This window comes from Engraulis encrasicolus, chromosome 4 (assembly GCF_034702125.1).
Source record: "Engraulis encrasicolus isolate BLACKSEA-1 chromosome 4, IST_EnEncr_1.0, whole genome shotgun sequence".
In the NCBI taxonomy this organism is placed as follows: domain Eukaryota; kingdom Metazoa; phylum Chordata; class Actinopteri; order Clupeiformes; family Engraulidae; genus Engraulis; species Engraulis encrasicolus.
Window position 1 is genome coordinate 8,854,321 of NC_085860.1, and position 18,552 is coordinate 8,872,872.

At 41.3% G+C, this 18,552-nt stretch overlaps 1 protein-coding gene across 1 annotated transcript in view; it reads left to right on the plus strand.

Annotated features, from left to right (window-relative positions):
* The window catches only part of LOC134446679 (E3 ubiquitin-protein ligase TRIM35-like), an 8,022-nt gene extending 5,538 nt beyond the window's left edge, over positions 1-2,484 (plus strand). Inside the window, exons 5-8 of the mRNA XM_063195993.1 lie at positions 831-1,061; positions 1,199-1,221; positions 1,507-1,628; positions 1,876-2,484. Coding sequence (XP_063052063.1) covers positions 831-1,061; positions 1,199-1,221; positions 1,507-1,628; positions 1,876-2,423 — 924 coding nt within the window. The 3' untranslated portion in view covers positions 2,424-2,484. The remainder of the gene's footprint in view (positions 1-830; positions 1,062-1,198; positions 1,222-1,506; positions 1,629-1,875) is intronic.
* The last annotated feature ends 16,068 nt before the right edge of the window (positions 2,485-18,552 follow it).

Genomic DNA, 18,552 nt, shown 5'->3' on the forward strand with positions numbered 1-18,552 from the left:
ACATAATAGCAGCAGCAACATCCATAGCAATCATAATTGATACATTATGGATACTAGAACTCGTGAAGAAAATGGTCTTTGCGGGACCACATTTGACGATTTATCACAGAAATGTCAAGTTACATTTAGGACAGAAGCTTTTTGACCAAAGAAATCATGCTAGCACCTGTTACAAGATGCCACTTGTAAAATGTAACATTTTTAAACATAAATAATATTTTATAGCACAGTTGGAATCAAATATGCTGGCGTATTCAATTTTTTTTCTGTACCATTCAGTGAAGGGCTCCCCATTGTCTGGCAAAAGACCATTCAGTGTAGCACTATGGAGGAACCCCTAAAAAGTCTATGAGGAACCTCTATGCTGGCTCTTGGAAGAACACCACAGGTTCTCTTAAAGGTTCCTCAGAGAAATCAGGAACCCAAATGTTCCTTTAGGAACCTTAGGTTGCCATTGAGAAAGAACACCTTAAGGTTCTATAACGCCTCTTTTCCACTGCCGGTTTTCTGGTAGACCTACAGCTCGACACAGCGTGAGTCGGCCACCACTTTTTGCTTAACGACTGAGCTGTGTTGTGCCTGTTCGTAAAGCAAAAAGTGACGTCGAGTCGCGCTTCGTTAAGCTGTAGGCCTAGGCCTACCTGCAAACCGGCAGTGGAAAAGAGGTATAAGGTATCTTAAAGTTAAGGCTCTTCAGAGAACTTTTAGAGTTCCTCAGAGAATGTTAAGGTTCCCCCATGATCCAAGTGAATGTTGTTTGCAGAACTGTTATGTTACACAAAGACCTCTATTCTCACTGTTTTGTTTTAAATGGCTCAAAATCAACCCAGAGCCAGGCGGACCAAACAGAGCAATTCATCAAGGACGAGTTTGTGAAGCTTCACCAGTTCCTGCAAGACGAGGAGGCCATCCGATTGGCTACTCTGAAGGAGGAGGAGGAGCAGAGCAACCAGATGATGAAGAAAAAGATTGATGAAATTGAAAGCGAGATTGTGTCACTCTCTGACAAAATCAGAGCCATTGAGGAGGAAATTAGGGCTGAAGACCTTTTGTTCCTGCAGGTAAAACTATTTTCTGCCAAAGTTACTGAAATACTTAAAAATAAAATAATTAAAACAAACTGAAATGGAGCTCTTAATGGAAAATGTTATACCATGGTTGGTCTAGCTTTCATATTGTGCTCTGTCTTTTTGTGCAGAATTACAGAGCCATGGCTGAAAGGTAAGTCCCTGCTTATTATTACATTCAGTGTGATATCATTAACGCTTATGCAGACTACTACAACAAAGCTTGTGTCTTCACATCAGCCTTGCAACTTAAGTGAATAACTTGCATGTTAGATTTAATTTCTGTGAATGCTGGACACACAAACTATTAATTCAAATAGGTCAGTAAACAATGGTTTTGTGAGTTATTGCTCATTTTTCTGTCTTTTCTCCATTGTAGGCTACTTTCTGTGTTATCTGTACTGTATGTGTTAATGCCATGACCGGTGTGTATTTCTAGACTGCAGTATTCTCCAGTGGAGCCTGAACCCATTACTGGAGAGAACTTGATCCAAGTGTCAAAACACCTCAGCAATATCATGTTTGACGTGTCACAGAAGCTGCAAACCATGGTGCCATACAGTGAGTATAGGCCTACTAATCAGTTGGATTCAGGCATGAAGGCTGCAGGCCTTCTTTTGGCACAACTAATTGAATATTGTATTTCATTTATATCACGACTAAAAGAAGCTGCTACTATCATGCCTGTAAGTACTACACTGCTTTGGCCAGCGGTGTAATATTTTAGCTGCTGTCTTCTCTATGAAACTCTGAGGTAAAGAGTAAAGCCTTTGATTCTAATCATGCTTCTCTGCATTTTGGTTTACAGATCCTGTGACTCTGAACCCCAACACCGCACACGTGGACCTGGTGGTGTCCGCGGACCTGACCAGCGTGGCCTTCTGTGAAGAACGTCAGTTCCTGCCCAACAACCCCGAGCGGTTCAGCGGCTACACCAGCGTCCTGGGCGCCGAGGGCTTCACCTCCGGCACGCACTGCTGGGACGTGGAGGTGGGAGACAGCTCGGCCTGGGCCGTGGGCGTCATCACATCGTCCGTGTACAAGAAAAGGGACAGCCACAACAGGTTCGGTCTGTGGTACATAGGCTTTTTGAACGGCAAGTACGGGAAAGGCTACTCGCCAGAGATCCTCACGCTCCTCCGTGTCAGCCAGAGGATTCAGAAGATAAGGGTGCAGCTGGACTGTGACAAAGGCAAGGTGTCCTTCACCGACGCTGGACGCAACACTTGCCTGCACGTGTTCAAGCACAACTTCACCGAGACAGTCTACCCGTACTTTTACAACCACTGCAAGCTCCACGCGCTCAAGATTCTGCCTGTCAGGTCGTTTGTAACAGTTGAGCAATTCAGCAGCTAGAGGGCGCCATTTTTTTGTAAACAAAGGTGAACCTGGGAATCTGTTTACCTGTAAATGTTACATAAAACTAGACTGCCTGTGCAGTCGCCTTCGACTGCTTAAGGTATATCCCCGAAACGCAACGCTTCCAGTCCCCCATCATTCCTACCACTCCCGTCCACCATTTCGTAAACGTATATGATACATACAGACGTGACATGACGTGCATAGGCTTAAAACCAAACGACTATTGTGAAAATGAAGCAAAAAATGGGGCAAATGGTAATACTGTTTTAATGGCTCAGTGGATATACCACATTAGGTACAGTGTAATAACCAGTGTAACAATATTTAATACAATGTAATTTTTTACTTACATCATGTGTTTGTGCGTAAGTGGTATTACATGGCATTGCATATTGTTACACTGATATTACACTATATTACATGGTATTGCATACTGTTACACTCGTTATTACACTGTACCTGATATTGCATATTGTTACACTGGTATTACACTAGTATTACATGGGTTGTTACATTGGTTATTACACTGTACCTAATATGGTAGATTCACCGAAATGGTGAACCATTAAAATAAGGTGTTACCGGGCAAATCAATCCACCCAGTCAGAAGTTATGGGCCAAATGAAAATTCCGCCATTTTGAAAGTGTTGTCTTCCAAACTCGAATCAGTTCATGAACCTACCCTAGAGCATTCACACACAAAATCTGGGACAAATCCATCCACCCGGTCATTAGTTATGGGCCAAAGAATAATTCGGCCATCTTGAATTCAGCCATCTTGAAAGTGTTGACCTCCAAACTCGAATCAGTTCATGAACCTACCCTAGAGCATTCACACACCAAATCTGGGACAAATCCATCCACCCGGTCAGAAGTTATGGACCAAACAAAAATTCGGCCATCTTGAATTCAGCCATCTTGAAAGTGTTGACCTCCCAACTCGAAGCAGTTCATGAACCTACCCTAGAGCATTCACACACCAAATCTGGGACAAATCCATCCACCCGGTCAGAAGTTATGGACCAAACAAAAATTCGGCCATCTTGAATTCAGCCATCTTGAAAGTGTTGACCTCCAAACTCGAATCAGTTCATGAACCTGCCCTAGAGCATTCACCCAAAAAATCTGGGACAAATCCAAACATCCGTTCAAAAGTTATCGCGTTAACACGAAAGACCTTACGCGGCGGCGGACGCGGCGGACGCGGCGGACGCGGCGGCGGCGGACGCGGCGGCGGCGCACGCAAAACCATTACATCCCCGACGCTCCGCGTTTCGGGGATATAATAAGCACAGCTGATGTAAATGGTATATTGTCAAGTTATATGACACAATTAGCTAATAGCTGTACATATATTGTCAAGTTGAAGAAACATACTAACCATGCTAATCATCATGCTGATTCACAAGCCACTCTAAGATAATGGGACGTGTACTCTTCTTTTCTCTGTCCACCACAAACTTATTCTGTGTTCTGTGTACATTGTGAAGTGTAAGGCTGAAGTATTAGTTACGTGTCCTTATATTAATGTCTGTAAATGGTAACCTGCTTCTTTTAATGGCTGGCCTAATATTTTTTTTATAGTAATAGACAGTGTTTCATTATTTCAGCAATAAAAACTCAAATACCTCTGAACCCCTCCTTTGCATGGATAATAATAATAATAATAATAATAAACATAACAATAATAATAGATCAGTTTTATTACATAGCGTTTTTCTTGGTACTCAAAGCCGCTTAAGGTTGATGACTGATTGCATCACTGTGCATTGCATTACAGCACTGTGCATTGTTGTAAAAGTTGACTGTACTGACTATCTTTCAGTCACTAGTGTTTGGAAGTAGGGTGCACACATCCACAAGTAGTTGTCCAGGTGCCAGACAAAAGGTAGTAGGTAGTGTGATGAAGCGGTCTGCACACTGTGTATTAACTCCAAAAATACTTTATTTCATTTTAACATAATGGCAACGTTTCGATCCAACAGAGGGATCTTCCTCAGGCAATCTATCTTTGAGTCACATGCTTATCAGGGAAATTCATAGCTGAATGTGTGCAATATCATTTAATTTTCAATGTTGGCATCTTCGTTCTGCTGATGTTGGAAGTTTTACATTCTGCCATTAGGCTATACCTCCTACACTCTACAGGTATTGAGCTCAGACAACCATAATGCTTACACTGTCTATGCTTCAGTCTGTACATTGTGCTTCAGAGGACAAAAATCTGGCATATCAAGCAGTAGTGTAAACTAATGAAATGAAAAGGATTTCTTTTTCTGTTTCAAGGCAATCAAAGGTGAGTAAAGCAGTCCTGCTGGGACTCAGACCCATCCGTACTGAGATAACAAATGGATACTACACCAAAGATGCAGGCTCAATGGTATGACAGACAGAGCACATACACAACCCTAGTGATAGCCACAGCATCACATTACATGACAGTTTGTCATGTAATCTGACATGTCCGATAGTTCAGGACATGAGCTTATGAAAAACAGATGTAATGAATCACTTAAACAGGTTACTTACTTATAAGTAGGTAGTAAATAAGCACAAAAAGTTTTTTTTTGTCTTTTACATTTTTCTGAAATAAATAGCAAGCACAAAATGACATACAGTATCTATCACTAATTTTGTATTTAGTACAATCTTAACATCCAAGCCAGTGAAAAATAAACATGATTGTATTGTATATTGAAATAAGCATACAATGAGCAGAAGTTAAAAACTCAGGAGAGTACAGGATCATTTGCTTTTGAGAGTGGAGAGGGAGAGAGACAGGCCTGGTCAGTTTGCTGTTCACAGCCATCATGGTCTCTAATTCTGGCCATCTCCTCCTTACCCCTTATGACTAAAAGGAAAGTGTTGGGAAAGAAGAAATAAGTTTAACAAAGAAATGTCCTATCCCTTATGCCATTAACAGCCCTATAAATGATTATCCAATAAAGAGGTCTAAGTGTGGGGTCACAAACACCAAGCTGTTTTTTGTCAATATCAGAAATCACCTCGCAGGGTTGACTCACATGATTTTCACTCCTTTTGAGATAAAAACAAACAAAGCCGAATACAGCAGAGCAGAGCAGAGCAGAGCTAGTGTCTGCAGATTATTGACCCATCACATTCCGGCTGAGGCAGGAACTATGGCTTAGACTTAGAAGCTGTTTACAAGTAGGCGATATGGATATTTCTGAATTTGGCCTCTCTTTTACACGTAAGCAGAGTTTTAGAATGTGCATTTTAAAAACTCCGATTTTTAGAGCTATTCCATTTAAGGGGGGCTAAGGGCCTGTTTATACATAGGTATTTTGATAAATGAACATTTTTCTTCTCTACGCTTAGCAAAATATTTCCGTTCACATCAAAGGCAAATATGCATGAATATGCTGATGAGAGCCGTCATAAATATGTTAAGCCTGTGCGCGGTAAGGAGAACGCCATTCAAGGCTCCATTTATCTCTGTTTATATACAAACGCTAACCAGAGGTTTTTTTTTTTTAAATCTACAGTTTTTGAAGCTTCTTTCATGGAGGGAAAATCTCTGTTTGTTTATAAACGAAAGGCACAAACAAAGGGAAAGGTCTACGTTTAGCAAAATACCCGGGTATGTATAAACAGCCCCTAAAACACACCTGCAGCAATGGAGTTTTCATTTTTATCCACATGCTGTGTTCACACATCAACAATTTTTTTAAAAATCTGAATGCTGTTTACAGGTGGATATTTTCAAACGCATATTATTAATTTATGTATAAACACGACATTTGGATACAAATAAGAATGCCATTTTGAGAGGTGCGTTTTAGCTCCCTAAAACTACTGAGTTTTAAGAGGAGGTTTCTAAAACTGTATTTACATGCAAGCAAGAGGCCAAAACGGATGTGTTTTCAAAAATATCCATACACCTACGTGCAGGTCTCTAAATTAACACCAGCTGACCGGCTAAATGCTGTTGAAATTTCAGTTTGTCTGGTAGAAAAGGCCAACTTACTAGCCACTTTGACCCATTAGTGAGAATGTGTTTGGCTAGTTAGATTAACATCTTAGCCATTTTGCTTGGTGATGAAAAAAGTTAATTTAGAGCCCTGCCTACGTGTAAATGGCGTTTGAGAGTCATGAGTCTGAGAGTCGAGGGGGATCTGATATCGGCAAAGTGTAAACACACACAACAGACAGTAGGAAATACAAAAGTATGAGATTGTGACCACTATGCAGAATGATCAGGACCTGGTTTGGCGTGATCTTCGTAGATTATGTTGATGGCCAGAATCACTTTAAAGAGCTGTGACGATGGAATAAAAAAATAGAATTGTAAGTTAACGTGCTGCTGCGTAGTATGAATGTAGACAATGGTGACTTGTCAACAATTTCCTGTAGTCTTTCTAAATAATGGAAAGTCATTGTGCACTGTCATTAAGAATATGACCATTAATTCAGTTTGCGGGCTACAGTAGCAGCAGCAGTCAGGTGTGTGCAAATTGAATATAATATTTTTTGTTTCCCTTTTCCATATCAGGACAAAATCAGAAAAATGAGACAACAACGTTCTTACCGCAACTGTTGCTAGTTCAAGCAAAGCCCCAAGCATGAGATCCATTACTGTCCTGACCAAAGAACATATCTGGAATAGACAGTAGTGAAGACCTGTCAGAGATATTTATTCAACATATCTGAGGTAGTGTGTGTTCTTGTTTGGGTTTCAGGCAATGACTAACTATTGTAAGTATTTTAGATCATTTATTTTGTATACCTTTTGCATTACATTTAGCTGACGCTTTTATCCAAAGCGACTCACAGTTATTTGCAGGGTATTGTTTACAGTCCCTGAAGCAATGTGGGGTTAGGTGCCTTGCTCAAGTGCACTTCAGTCATGAATAGAGGTGTACGGAGGTAAGGGTGGGATTCATTCAAACCTGTAAACCTCTGATCTTAAGACCACCTCCCCTATCATTAGGGCACAACCACCCCACATATACAGTACCACCTCTGAAAGGCACTCGCACAGCCATGGCCTATAGACATAGAGCCCGTTTACATTGCCGCAATAATCAGGTTATTGGAATAAACAGGTTATTGGACTAAACTGTTTACTGCTGTTTACATGCAGTCTGTCGGTTACCTGTGTCCCACTCAGGTGTGTGACACAAAGTTGGAATTTAAGGCTTGTGATTGGCTACTTATCATTCTAGAATGTCAATAACCTGATAACAACCCAATTATGCTGAATACATGTCTTGAAAAATCAGTTCATTAGCCAAAAACCTACCTGTGCGAATCGGATTTCTCATAAACCGATAACTGCAATAAACCGATTATTATAAACAGGTTTACATGAGCACTTGAATAAACTGGTTACTCCAAAGACCTGATCATAAACGTTTTATTGATGTGCAAATAAATGGGCTCAGTGACTAGTTAATTGGAAAGTTGCAGATTCGAATCCCATCAACCGAGGCCTGAGCTGCTGACAGCTTTGGCCAGGCCAGAGACAAGGGCACCCTGCAGCTCTCTCTTGAACTGCAAAAAACAGTTCACCTACTGGTACCAATAAAGTAAACTCAACCGAACTGAACTGAATTAATCAATGTGAGTGGAACCCCATTCTGCCTCCCCTCCCTAGGCTGGGCCAACTGACCCCTTTGTTGAAATTGTATCAAACCAAGTATATTGTAACGATTTTGTATCAAACCGAGAAATCCCCAGTCATGAAACTGTAACACGATGCAAGAAGGTGGTATCGTGATACGCTTTTTCAAAGTTTTATAACCGTTCAGAGCAGAAAACAACCATAATATGTGATAGTTAGTGGTGTCAACAATGATCGATTCAGCGATCCAATCCAATGCAGGGCATGGACGATCCAGGATCGATGCGGCAAGTTCCACGATCGATGCGGCAATTTTTTAAAGTTTCAATTACTTCCGTGGATATTTTGAGAGCAAATGAATGTTAAATGAAATAAAAGTACTTCAAAGCATTGCAAGACTGATCCAGACTGATCCAGACTGATACAGAAAACAGCCAATAAATTGTTGCTCAGTATCTGACTACTTGTATTGCCTCATCATGACTGATGAAACATTTGCTTTGCTTTCAGTAGAAATGTAATGCATTGCAATGCATTGTAAAATTGAATCGGATCGGATCGAATCGCATAGAATCGAATCGAATCGGATTGCTACCTCTAGAATCGTGATCGAATCGGATCGTGAGGGCAGTGCCAATCCACACCACTAACGATAGTGCTTTCAAGTTTCAAACTCTCCTCATTAAACAGTTTTGTAATAGTTAGTACAGAGTCTTTAACCTGCTCTACCTTACAATTATCATTTATAGTTGTGGAAAAAATAGAAAGGAAAAAAAAATATCGAACCGTATAGGTCAAAGATCATGATACAAACCGAATCGTGACTTGAGTCTATAGTTACAGCTCTACCACAGACGCATCAGAATCATGCAGAAGATTTCAAAAATCAACTAAATTAGAATATAAAAAATGTAATCATTCAAAATGTGCTTGTATAATGTTTGATTATATTTACCATACCGCAATGGTTGCTTGAAAATGGCAGTTCTGTGAATGAAAAAACAAATTCAAGAATTAGATTAGTAAGATGCGGTATTGTAGACCTATTGCTCTTTGTATCATTACTGGAACTCTTACCTGAGACTTGAAAACTAAATCGACAGCCGTTGTAGTGAGGAGTACCAAGTCAAGGCATTGAAGACTGCAAAACTGCCAAAACAAAAGGAAATACTTTTAACACAGAGAGAAATGAGGATGGGAGGTGGTTTGTTTAGTTAACATGTATTTGTTTATTCATTTCACAGACCATCAATGCAGAGGTAGGCCTAATCTGTTCCCACATCTGTGCTCTGCATACATCCGGGCATTGTTGAAGAAAGATAGGGTGACATAGGCTACTGAACATGTCCTTCGCTACTAAAAAGGTGACCAAATTCCGTGACCCATTTGGCGACCCAATGGAGAAACTTTGTGAAACCCTATTGTAAAAACTCTTTTAAGACCTACTGTACAAAGCCAACATCTTCAAAGTTTTTACATGGTGAACCTCATAGAGACATAAGAACTTCACAATTTCAGCAAGAAGCTGTAGTACCTATGCAATCCCAGTTGGGGGCACTGTCGCCTTGTTTACAGAGATTTTTAAACAAAGGTTGGTGATGTACTGATTTGTACTTTATAACTGGCTTAGCTTACAATCATTCCTGTGAAAAGTTGTTTTAAATCAGCGAAGAAGTTTCACCTTATGGACTTACTGGCACACACACAGGCACACTCTCCCATATAGGCCTACGTGTGTGTGTGTGTGTGTGTGTGTGTGTGCATGTGTGTGACGCGTGCATACATGTAGGCCTAACTATTTATGTGTGTATGTATGTAAACATGCATGCATGTATGTACAGTGCACAGCAATAATGAGTACAGCCATTTTGAAAAGTAACATTATAAACCTCATTTCCAATATGAGCAATAAGTTAATAGTCCTACAATATCTACTCACTTGGTTAGTGGCTACCACCACACATGCTTGACACGAGCTAAACAAATGTATTTATCTTGGTGTCATCACACCACAGGACATGGTTCCAGTACCCCATAACCTTTGTCTGTTTGTCTCTAATGAGACCATCTTGAACAAATTTGCTTTAGATGGTGTCTAACATGTGTGGTGATAATCAAGTGAGTAATACAAAGAAAAGTGTACCATGCTTACAGTCAAGCTTGGTAGTGGGACAGACATGGTTTGGGGCTGCACAAATGTGAACATGGGAAACGGAATTTCACCAAAAGAAGCATGCATGTGAACATATACCATGACTCAGAGATGTATAGGCCTAGTAACGAAGTAAAAGTAACGAAGTACTGTACTTAAGTACTAAACTGCAGTATACTATCTGTACTTTTTTGAGTAATATTTTTTTCCTCATACTTGTACTTTTACTGCACTACATTTTTCTGATGAAATTAATACTTTTACTCCGATATATTTTTCATGTGCTGCTTTCGTTACTCGTTACTCATTTCTATGCCCGGGCGCTAGAGGTGCTCCGATTGCTCGGCAGCCGATCATGATCGGCCGATAATGGCCAAAAATAGCCTGATCGGTGATCGGAAAAACATGCCGATCAAAAAACCGATCCAGAGATATTAAATTCCTCACGCAACCATTTTGCCTTTACACCTGGCGCTGCCTGCATGTAGCCTAGGTGCTGGCTCTGCACAGCTGCTGCACCAAAATAAGGCATCTTTACTTGTCTTTAACTTTTTGGAATTCCCTCCTTCATTTTCACCATTTATAATCATATCTGCATCAACAATGATCTGATTTTCCGATCCATGCGCCTTACATGACTGTAATTTGCGAATGACGTGTCAGTCTCGCCATGTTCGCTATTTTGAGTTACAGCCTGTCAGCACGCAACAACTAAACGTTTCCAAAACAATCATCAACGGTGTTGTTTTTAAAGTTGTAGCCTAATGGACAGCCAGGTCATTAGTTTGTAGTCGCTGCAACACCAAACAGCAACAGAGGGAGAGTGGACGGTGAAACTCAATGAGTCTGTGCAGGGAATTCTACAATCTATGACAGTGTTAGGCCTACAGAGAAAGAGCTTTCCTCGCAGATACGCTGTGTTGTGCGTGTTGCCTGTTCTTTCAAGTGAAGTTTTTTTTCTTGTTTTGTGTATGTAGAATCTCAAGTGTTTCAGTCACAATGTAATTTGCGATAGACTAGCCTACTTCTCGCCAGTTAGCCATTTTACGTTAGGCCTATAACCTGTGTAGTTGCCTCGGTCAGCACGCGACAAGTTCACGTTGTCCGCACAAGCATGCCAACGTTATTGTTTTCAAAGTTGTAATTGACAGTCAGTCGATTAGTTTGATAGTCGCTGAAACGCCAAACGGCGACAGGTGAGGGGAGAGGGAGAGACTCAGAACGGTCGCGGAGCACTGCAGCTGTGGACAGTGAGTGACAGAGAAGGGAGGGGCTCTCCTCACGAGGCTGCTCATTTAAAGAGACAGGGTTTTTTATCGTATGCAGAAGACGAGAGACTGAGATCCAGGTGTCTGAGCTTCAATTCAATCTTAAATAGTTTAGTAATTATATGGAATAACTTATAAATTGATTAATACTGTAGACTTACTTGTAGGCTATATTACCAACACTAGTCTGAAAGAGCTGAAAGATAATAATAATAATAATAATAATAATAATAATAATAGCCTAATAATAATAATAATAATAATAATAATAGCCTAATAATAGGCCTTCATTGTGAAAGCGACATGTGCAAATTAAGATTGATTGGTTTATGGCCAGAAATGGTATTCAATAAGGATAATTAATAGGCTATTAAAAAAATAGGAAATAATTTCTGTGATCGGCAATGATCGGTGATCGGCAGATAAAGCTTTTTGGTGATCGGTATCGGTGATCGGGCCAAAAAATGGTGATCGGAGCACCTCTACCGAGCGCTAGATGGCTCTGTCATCACCAGATATGATAGAACGTGTTCACGGTCAGTGGGCGATGCAATGGTAGGGAAATAAAAGCAGATCACATTCTCGCGCATGTCTTTTGGCGCGGTCAGTGGCGCTCAGTTGGCATTGACACTGGCATGTTGGTGTAGTGGAGCGCTGCGGCACACGTCACCACGCCGCTCGTAGAGGCTTATGGGAAGTCTCTTCATAAATACTGCCAGTGGCTAGTATTCGGTAAGCCTGCAAAGTCCCCCTTTGCGCGTTTCATCGCCACCGGCGAATGCTGTGGTTGCTTCTCCCCTCGCCGTCGAGAGGAGTGCGGTGTCCAGTTCAGATCTAGGAGATGTGGACCATTTCTTGTCGCTGTTGTGATTCCAACTTGGCGTCTCTTACTTGGCTAGAGTGATCTCTTGCTTCTCCACTGGCAAGGACTTCGGTGGACAATACCAACGGTTACCTTGCGCTTTTCCCGTCTCCTGCACGCCGCGTGTGGTCGCTACCGGCGCCTCGGCCGTGTACCTCTGTATTGGCACTCCGACTGTGAGAATTGCGCATCGGTGCACCCTCATCTCCGGGTTGTATCCGTGTGGCCGTGGTCAGACACACCACGCGTTTAGGTGCACGAGCGGCGACTTTTAGCCCTGGTTTTGTGGTGCCTCTGGACGCCGGGAACTCGTATCTCGGCTGCTGCTCCGGCCTCGGGAAATTGGACATTTGTGTGTGTGTGTGCATTGGCGCGCTTTAGTTCAGTGTGTGTGTGTGTGTGTGTGGGGGGGGGCGCTCGGCTCGGTGTGAGTTGGTGTGTGAGCCATTCCACAGTGTGCGTGCGTGTGCGTACGTGGTGCGTGTGAGTGTGTGTGTAGGTAGCGACGAGTGAGTGGGGGGATACCTAGGGGACTGCACTGAGCTGAGCCTCTGGGGTTGGTTTACCTCATGTTTTGATTTTCGTTTTCTTTCGTTTGCTGTGCCTAATTTTCTTTTTTTCATTATTTCATTCAATTATCTAATTTCTTATTTAACTGCATGTGTTTACTGGATTTTGATTTATTTTGCATGATTTGCTGTGATTTCTTGTTGTTTCTGTTTGCCGTGAATTATCTCTGTTTGTTGTGAACTATTTCTTTACTTTTTCTTTTGTTAATCCTGAGGTGTGCCATTCGCCCTATTGTGTTAGCCGTGCCAGCCCCTAGTGGCAAAGTCTGACAACCTGAGTGTAGGTTCTAAGGCCTTAGGCCTACCAGGTGTGTTGTTTATTGTGAATTAAGGAACATACTTTGGGGCAGGTGTTTACAGATCCGCGGGTGTGGTGGCAGCACACCCACCCCTGCACTTTACTGTTAACGTGAACATACTTTGGGGCAAGTGTTTATCTATCTGCGGGTGATTGCGACAGCACACCCACCCCACTGCACTTTGTGAATTGTGAGTACCTTTTTATATTTTATTACAAAGAGTGAGAAAAATATATTTTTATAACGCAAAGAATAATAAAGATTTGAATTATTAATTGTCACCACTGTCTCTGCCTCCATTGTGCACGAACCTGTGTTTGCCTGGTAATCTATTGTGCGGGTACATTGTGTGTTGGTCCGGGGTATCTGTAACTACCCCTAATTCATTTCCTCCGGGGGCTCCACCCCCGGGGGTGGCGTAGTCGAACTACTTCCTGTAACGGTCTCGCCCACTACATTGGCAAGATGGATGAGGTAGACGAGGTATCGCCATCAACATCAACGACACCAACCACCTCACATTGCGGCGAGGAGGAGGAGGATGACGGATGCCATCCCTGGCCCTATTTAGATTCAATGTTCTCCTTTGAGGGACAAAAAGAGAATTCCTTTCATATGAAGTGTCTGCTCTGCCTGCCCAAGCCCACAGAGCTTCTGGCATTCTCCTTCGAACCTGAAACCTGAACTTTTTTTTCCCCCATTTTTTTTAATGCAGTACTTTTACTTCTACTTCTACTTTTTACTCAAGTAGCAAAACTTGCAATACTTCTACTTGCTTTACTTAAGTACAACACATTTTGAATACTTTTGTCCTTCTACTTGAGTAAGGTAAGGAAAGGTTACTTTTGACTTTTACTCAAGTCATTTGACAAGATGATACTGGTATCTACTCCACTACTTTTCTCCAGTACTTTATACATCTCTGCCATGACTACTGAGGCAGCATACTGGCATGATCCTCTGAATGGGATTTTAACATAGGGGTGTACTCACTTTTGATTTGTGATTTTGTATTAACCTTACTTGAAATATTGTTCAAAATGTTTCTTTTCAAAAGCAGTGTACTCAATGTATAAAAGTGTCTGCCAAATGCAATGTAATTATTGCTGTGCACTGTATGTATGTAGACTATATTGCCAAAAGTATTCGCTCACCCATCCAAATGATCAGAATCAGGTGTCTAAATCACTTGGCTTGGTCGATGGTGTATAAAATAAAGCACTTAGGCATGGAGACCGTATTTACAAATATTTGTAAAAGAATAGGCCACTCACAGTACTGCCCAAGCAAAAAGACAGTAACTGCATTGCTGTTTAAAATGACTAACTATAACTGTAATGCCATATATATCAAAGTCTACAGATAAATAAAATGATTGATTTGGAAAAGGGGTGGTAATATAAAGTAACAAAACTGTCACATATCAGTAATATCCCAAAACCCACTTATACTGGATTGCAGCATCCTTTTAAAGTCAACTGACTCAGTTTTGAGCTCTGCGTTGTTACTGCCTTTTTGCTTTAGTTCCAGTAAAAAAGAACTTTGAATGCTTCAGGATACCAAACATTTTTGGACAATTCCATGCTCCCAACCTTGTGGGAACAGTTTGGAGCGCACCCCTTCCTCTTCCAACATGACTGTACACCAGTGCACAAAACAAGGTCCATAAAGACATGGATGACAAGAGTCTGTTATGGCCAGTGTTGGGCAGTAATGCATTACAAAAGTCATTACCTCCGCCAAGGAGGTTATGTGCTCGCCTGAGTTTGTGTGTGTGTTGTCTGTGTTTGTTAGTTCGCTGCTATTCCACTGCCTGCCACAAGGTGCGCACGGTGAGCACTGAGCAGAGGCGTGCCTGCGCCTTTCTCAGCAAGGAACAGGGAGAGACTCTCTCCTTCGCCGCCAGCTCCAACACCAAGTGCATTTCACCTAAAAAGTTGTTCATCTGCAGGCAGCCTTCATCCGCAGGCAGTAATCAGTCCTGTCAAATGAATTACCACCGCTACCAAAAATAATACATTTGTGATGTGTGGCATAGGCTACGTTATCATTGCTGTTGCGAGAAGGACAGTGACCACCCCCGCAGACTGTTTAGGTTCACAATGCTGTCGAATTGACATTGTCAATATGGAATATGTGATCGTGTAAGTTCACAATGTTGTTGTGGAATGTGGACTGTGACTTAGGTTCATAATCCTGTCGAATTAATTAGGCTAATGAAGTAGAAGTGAATTGTTGCGAGATGGACATGCACCGCAGATCATTTTGGTTGACAATGTTGAATTAATTGGGTACCATCGCCAAAAATATGGAATTTGCGGCTGTGTAAGTTCACAATGCTGGTCAAACACCCCCTTCACGAAATTTAAAATTAAGCCCAGTTGCGAGATAGACCACAAATTCCGACAGCAATGTCCGTGGACTGATTAACAACGGTGAATAGTGATTTCCCATGAGGAATGTGGGGAAGCAAATGCCGCTTCAACCGACAGCGCCAAGACCAACCAGTGACCCATGAGAATGATGCATATAGCCTACCATCGTAGGCACCAAAAAAAAACCTAATAAAAAAGAGGCCTAAACCTCTGTAGGCCTAGTTGTTTCAGTTTTGTTGGTCAAAATCATTACATTCCCGTCACAAATTTGGCTACAGTTCTATCAGCGCGTGATCACAAGCTTTCAAAGCAGGTAGATTTTGTAAATGACTGAACTGACAAGAATGTGTCATTTTGAAAGTCTGAGACAGGAATATAGTTGTTCATATTGGCAAAGTGATTATTTTTGACCATCATCTAATTATGCCATGCCTTGGCGGAGGTATGTGCTCTCGGAGCACTTTTCTAGTTAATTACTGTAGTGCATTACTTTTTGCTGTAATGCAGTAATGTAGGGCATTACAGGGCATTACAGGGCAAANCTCTGTAATATTTACTTAGTTACAATGCTAAATAACCTAAGTTACGAATGTATTACAATGACCTGGATTTTAGTGATATTCAATGTGGTAGGTCAGAAAGAAGCTATTCCTGAACCTGGTAATTTTTAGTCTGCATGCTGCAAAAAACACCTCCTGGGTTGGAGCTGAAAAAGTCTCGACTCATGAGCTTGATTTGCACTGTAATAAATTGTCAGATCCATATTTAGGCCTACAGTTCTTTTGGCGAAAGTAACTAAAGTAATGCAAAAGTAGTGTAATGCCTAACATTTTAAATATAGCCTAGTAATATTGTAGTGTAAGGAAGTATTTTGAAATTACAGTAACATGTAATCAGTAATGCATTATAGTTTTTGAGTAACTTGCCCAACGCTGGTTATGGATGAACTTGAATGGCCTGCACAGAGTCCTAACCTGAACCTGATAAACTTTTGGGATGAATTAGAGCGTAGACTGAGAGCCAGGTGTTCTCAATCAACATCAGTGTGTGACCTCACCTTCATACAGTAGGTCAAAGAATCCTATAAACACACTCCCCAAACCTGTGAGCCGCCTTCCCAGACTAGCTGAAGCTGTAATGGCTGCAAAAGGATGACCAATATCATATTAAACCCTATGGTTTAGGAATGGGATGAACTTAAGTTGAACTTAAGCTCATACGTGAGTAAAGGCAGGTGAGCGAATACATTTGGTAATTGTGTGTGTGTGTGTGTGTGTGCGCGCGCGCGTGCGTGTGTGCGTGTGTGTGTGTGTGTGATAACCATGTCACATTGTGTTATACACTGCATTATGCTTACCAAGATTAGAGCCCACTTCGTAACTATGAATGCACCACAGATTCCAATGATGGAGCCCGCTATGCGAAATAGTTGGGCCAGATGGTTCAAAATAGGTAGTTCTTCTAGCATGTGGGTCATCTGGAATCAGGTGAGAATAATTAGACCAGTGTGTAACGGTGCACTGTCACAAGTCCTTGTTCAAACATTATTGTGTTAATCTTGCTCACTGAGTTAGGGGGGATTGTGTGGACAGTCAATGGCCCCTCACACCTCATCTACTGAAGCACACAATAACAAATGACTAATCAGGAAACTAACAGAATAAAACAAACATGCACACTAACAATACCATGCAAATCTTGAGAGGAGTCATGAAATCGAAATGAAAAGAATAACATGATGTGTAAGATTGTGACCGCTTTTCAGATTCCTTCACCAGACACAGACACACTGCAACCTACACGCACAGTAGGCCTATACTGCATGTCTATGATCCTTACCTTAGCAGATGGTTTTTGACTGCCAACAAAAACAACCATCACCTGAAAAATAAAACAAATTAGTCAATGCCAAATACATACGTAGGCTAGCTCAACATGCTTCTTTATGTATAGAAGTTGGATTCATATGTGATGAATGGCATGGCTGATGCTAATTTGCCTTCTTGTGCACAATATTTTGAAAGTAGCTATTCACTAGTATAAAATATATAGATCACTTACCACAAAACCAATGTTCACCAAAATGAAGATAATTTTACGAGTATCCATTTGTGGAAAAGCCATTTCTGTATCGAAATATACAGGGAGAAAGAACAAGCTCACCCAACTACCTTGAATGCATAACTGTCAACCAATGTAGTCTGCTAGTGGAGAAAGAGGTTTTACAGGCATAGCCGGTTCTACACGTGTCCGTATGCCGTCTATGGCATAATTACAGAAATATGTTCCAACCTTTTTCTTCAGGGACCCATATTTGTACTATTGTAAGCTTTGGTGACCCACCCTCATAAGCGCCCGCACGAGAGAGAGTCAGAAGATGGCCTGTTTCTTGCGAAAACTCATTATAGTTATTTTATTCCTCAATTCTTCTTTGGTAGAATACAGAATACATGTTTAATGGAGCACTAACATTGTGTTGCTTCTATGCATATAGCATTAGTTAAATGCTTTATCATTTATTCAACATGGGCAATATATATTTAAAATTAAACCCCTTAAAATCAAGAGGGCTCCGCGACCCCCTTTGGATCTTTGGCGACCCATAAGTTGGGTCCCGACCCATAGGTTGGGAACCACTGAGTTAGGCCACCTTTGAAGCACAATAATATCATGGCATTGCATCTTCGAAGTGCCTGTAGCCTGCTTTGTCCTCTCCAGCTTTAAATGCCCTTTGGTGTAGAGCATCATCTAGAGGGGACTGTATAAATGAATTTTAAAAATCCACTTTTGACCAAACTGTGTTCTCAGTAAAAGGACTATAGAATAGCTTTCCTGTAAATATTAGGCAAAGCAACCCGGTAGTTTTAAAGGTCTTAAGAAATGGCTAATAGCAGGGCTGCACTGTGGACAGTGTCTTTGTGTTTACTTCATCATATATCATGCTTTGTGTTAATCTTTTTAATTATGTCTGCCTACTTGTCCATGCAATACTGTGTGGGCCTATATCGGCACAT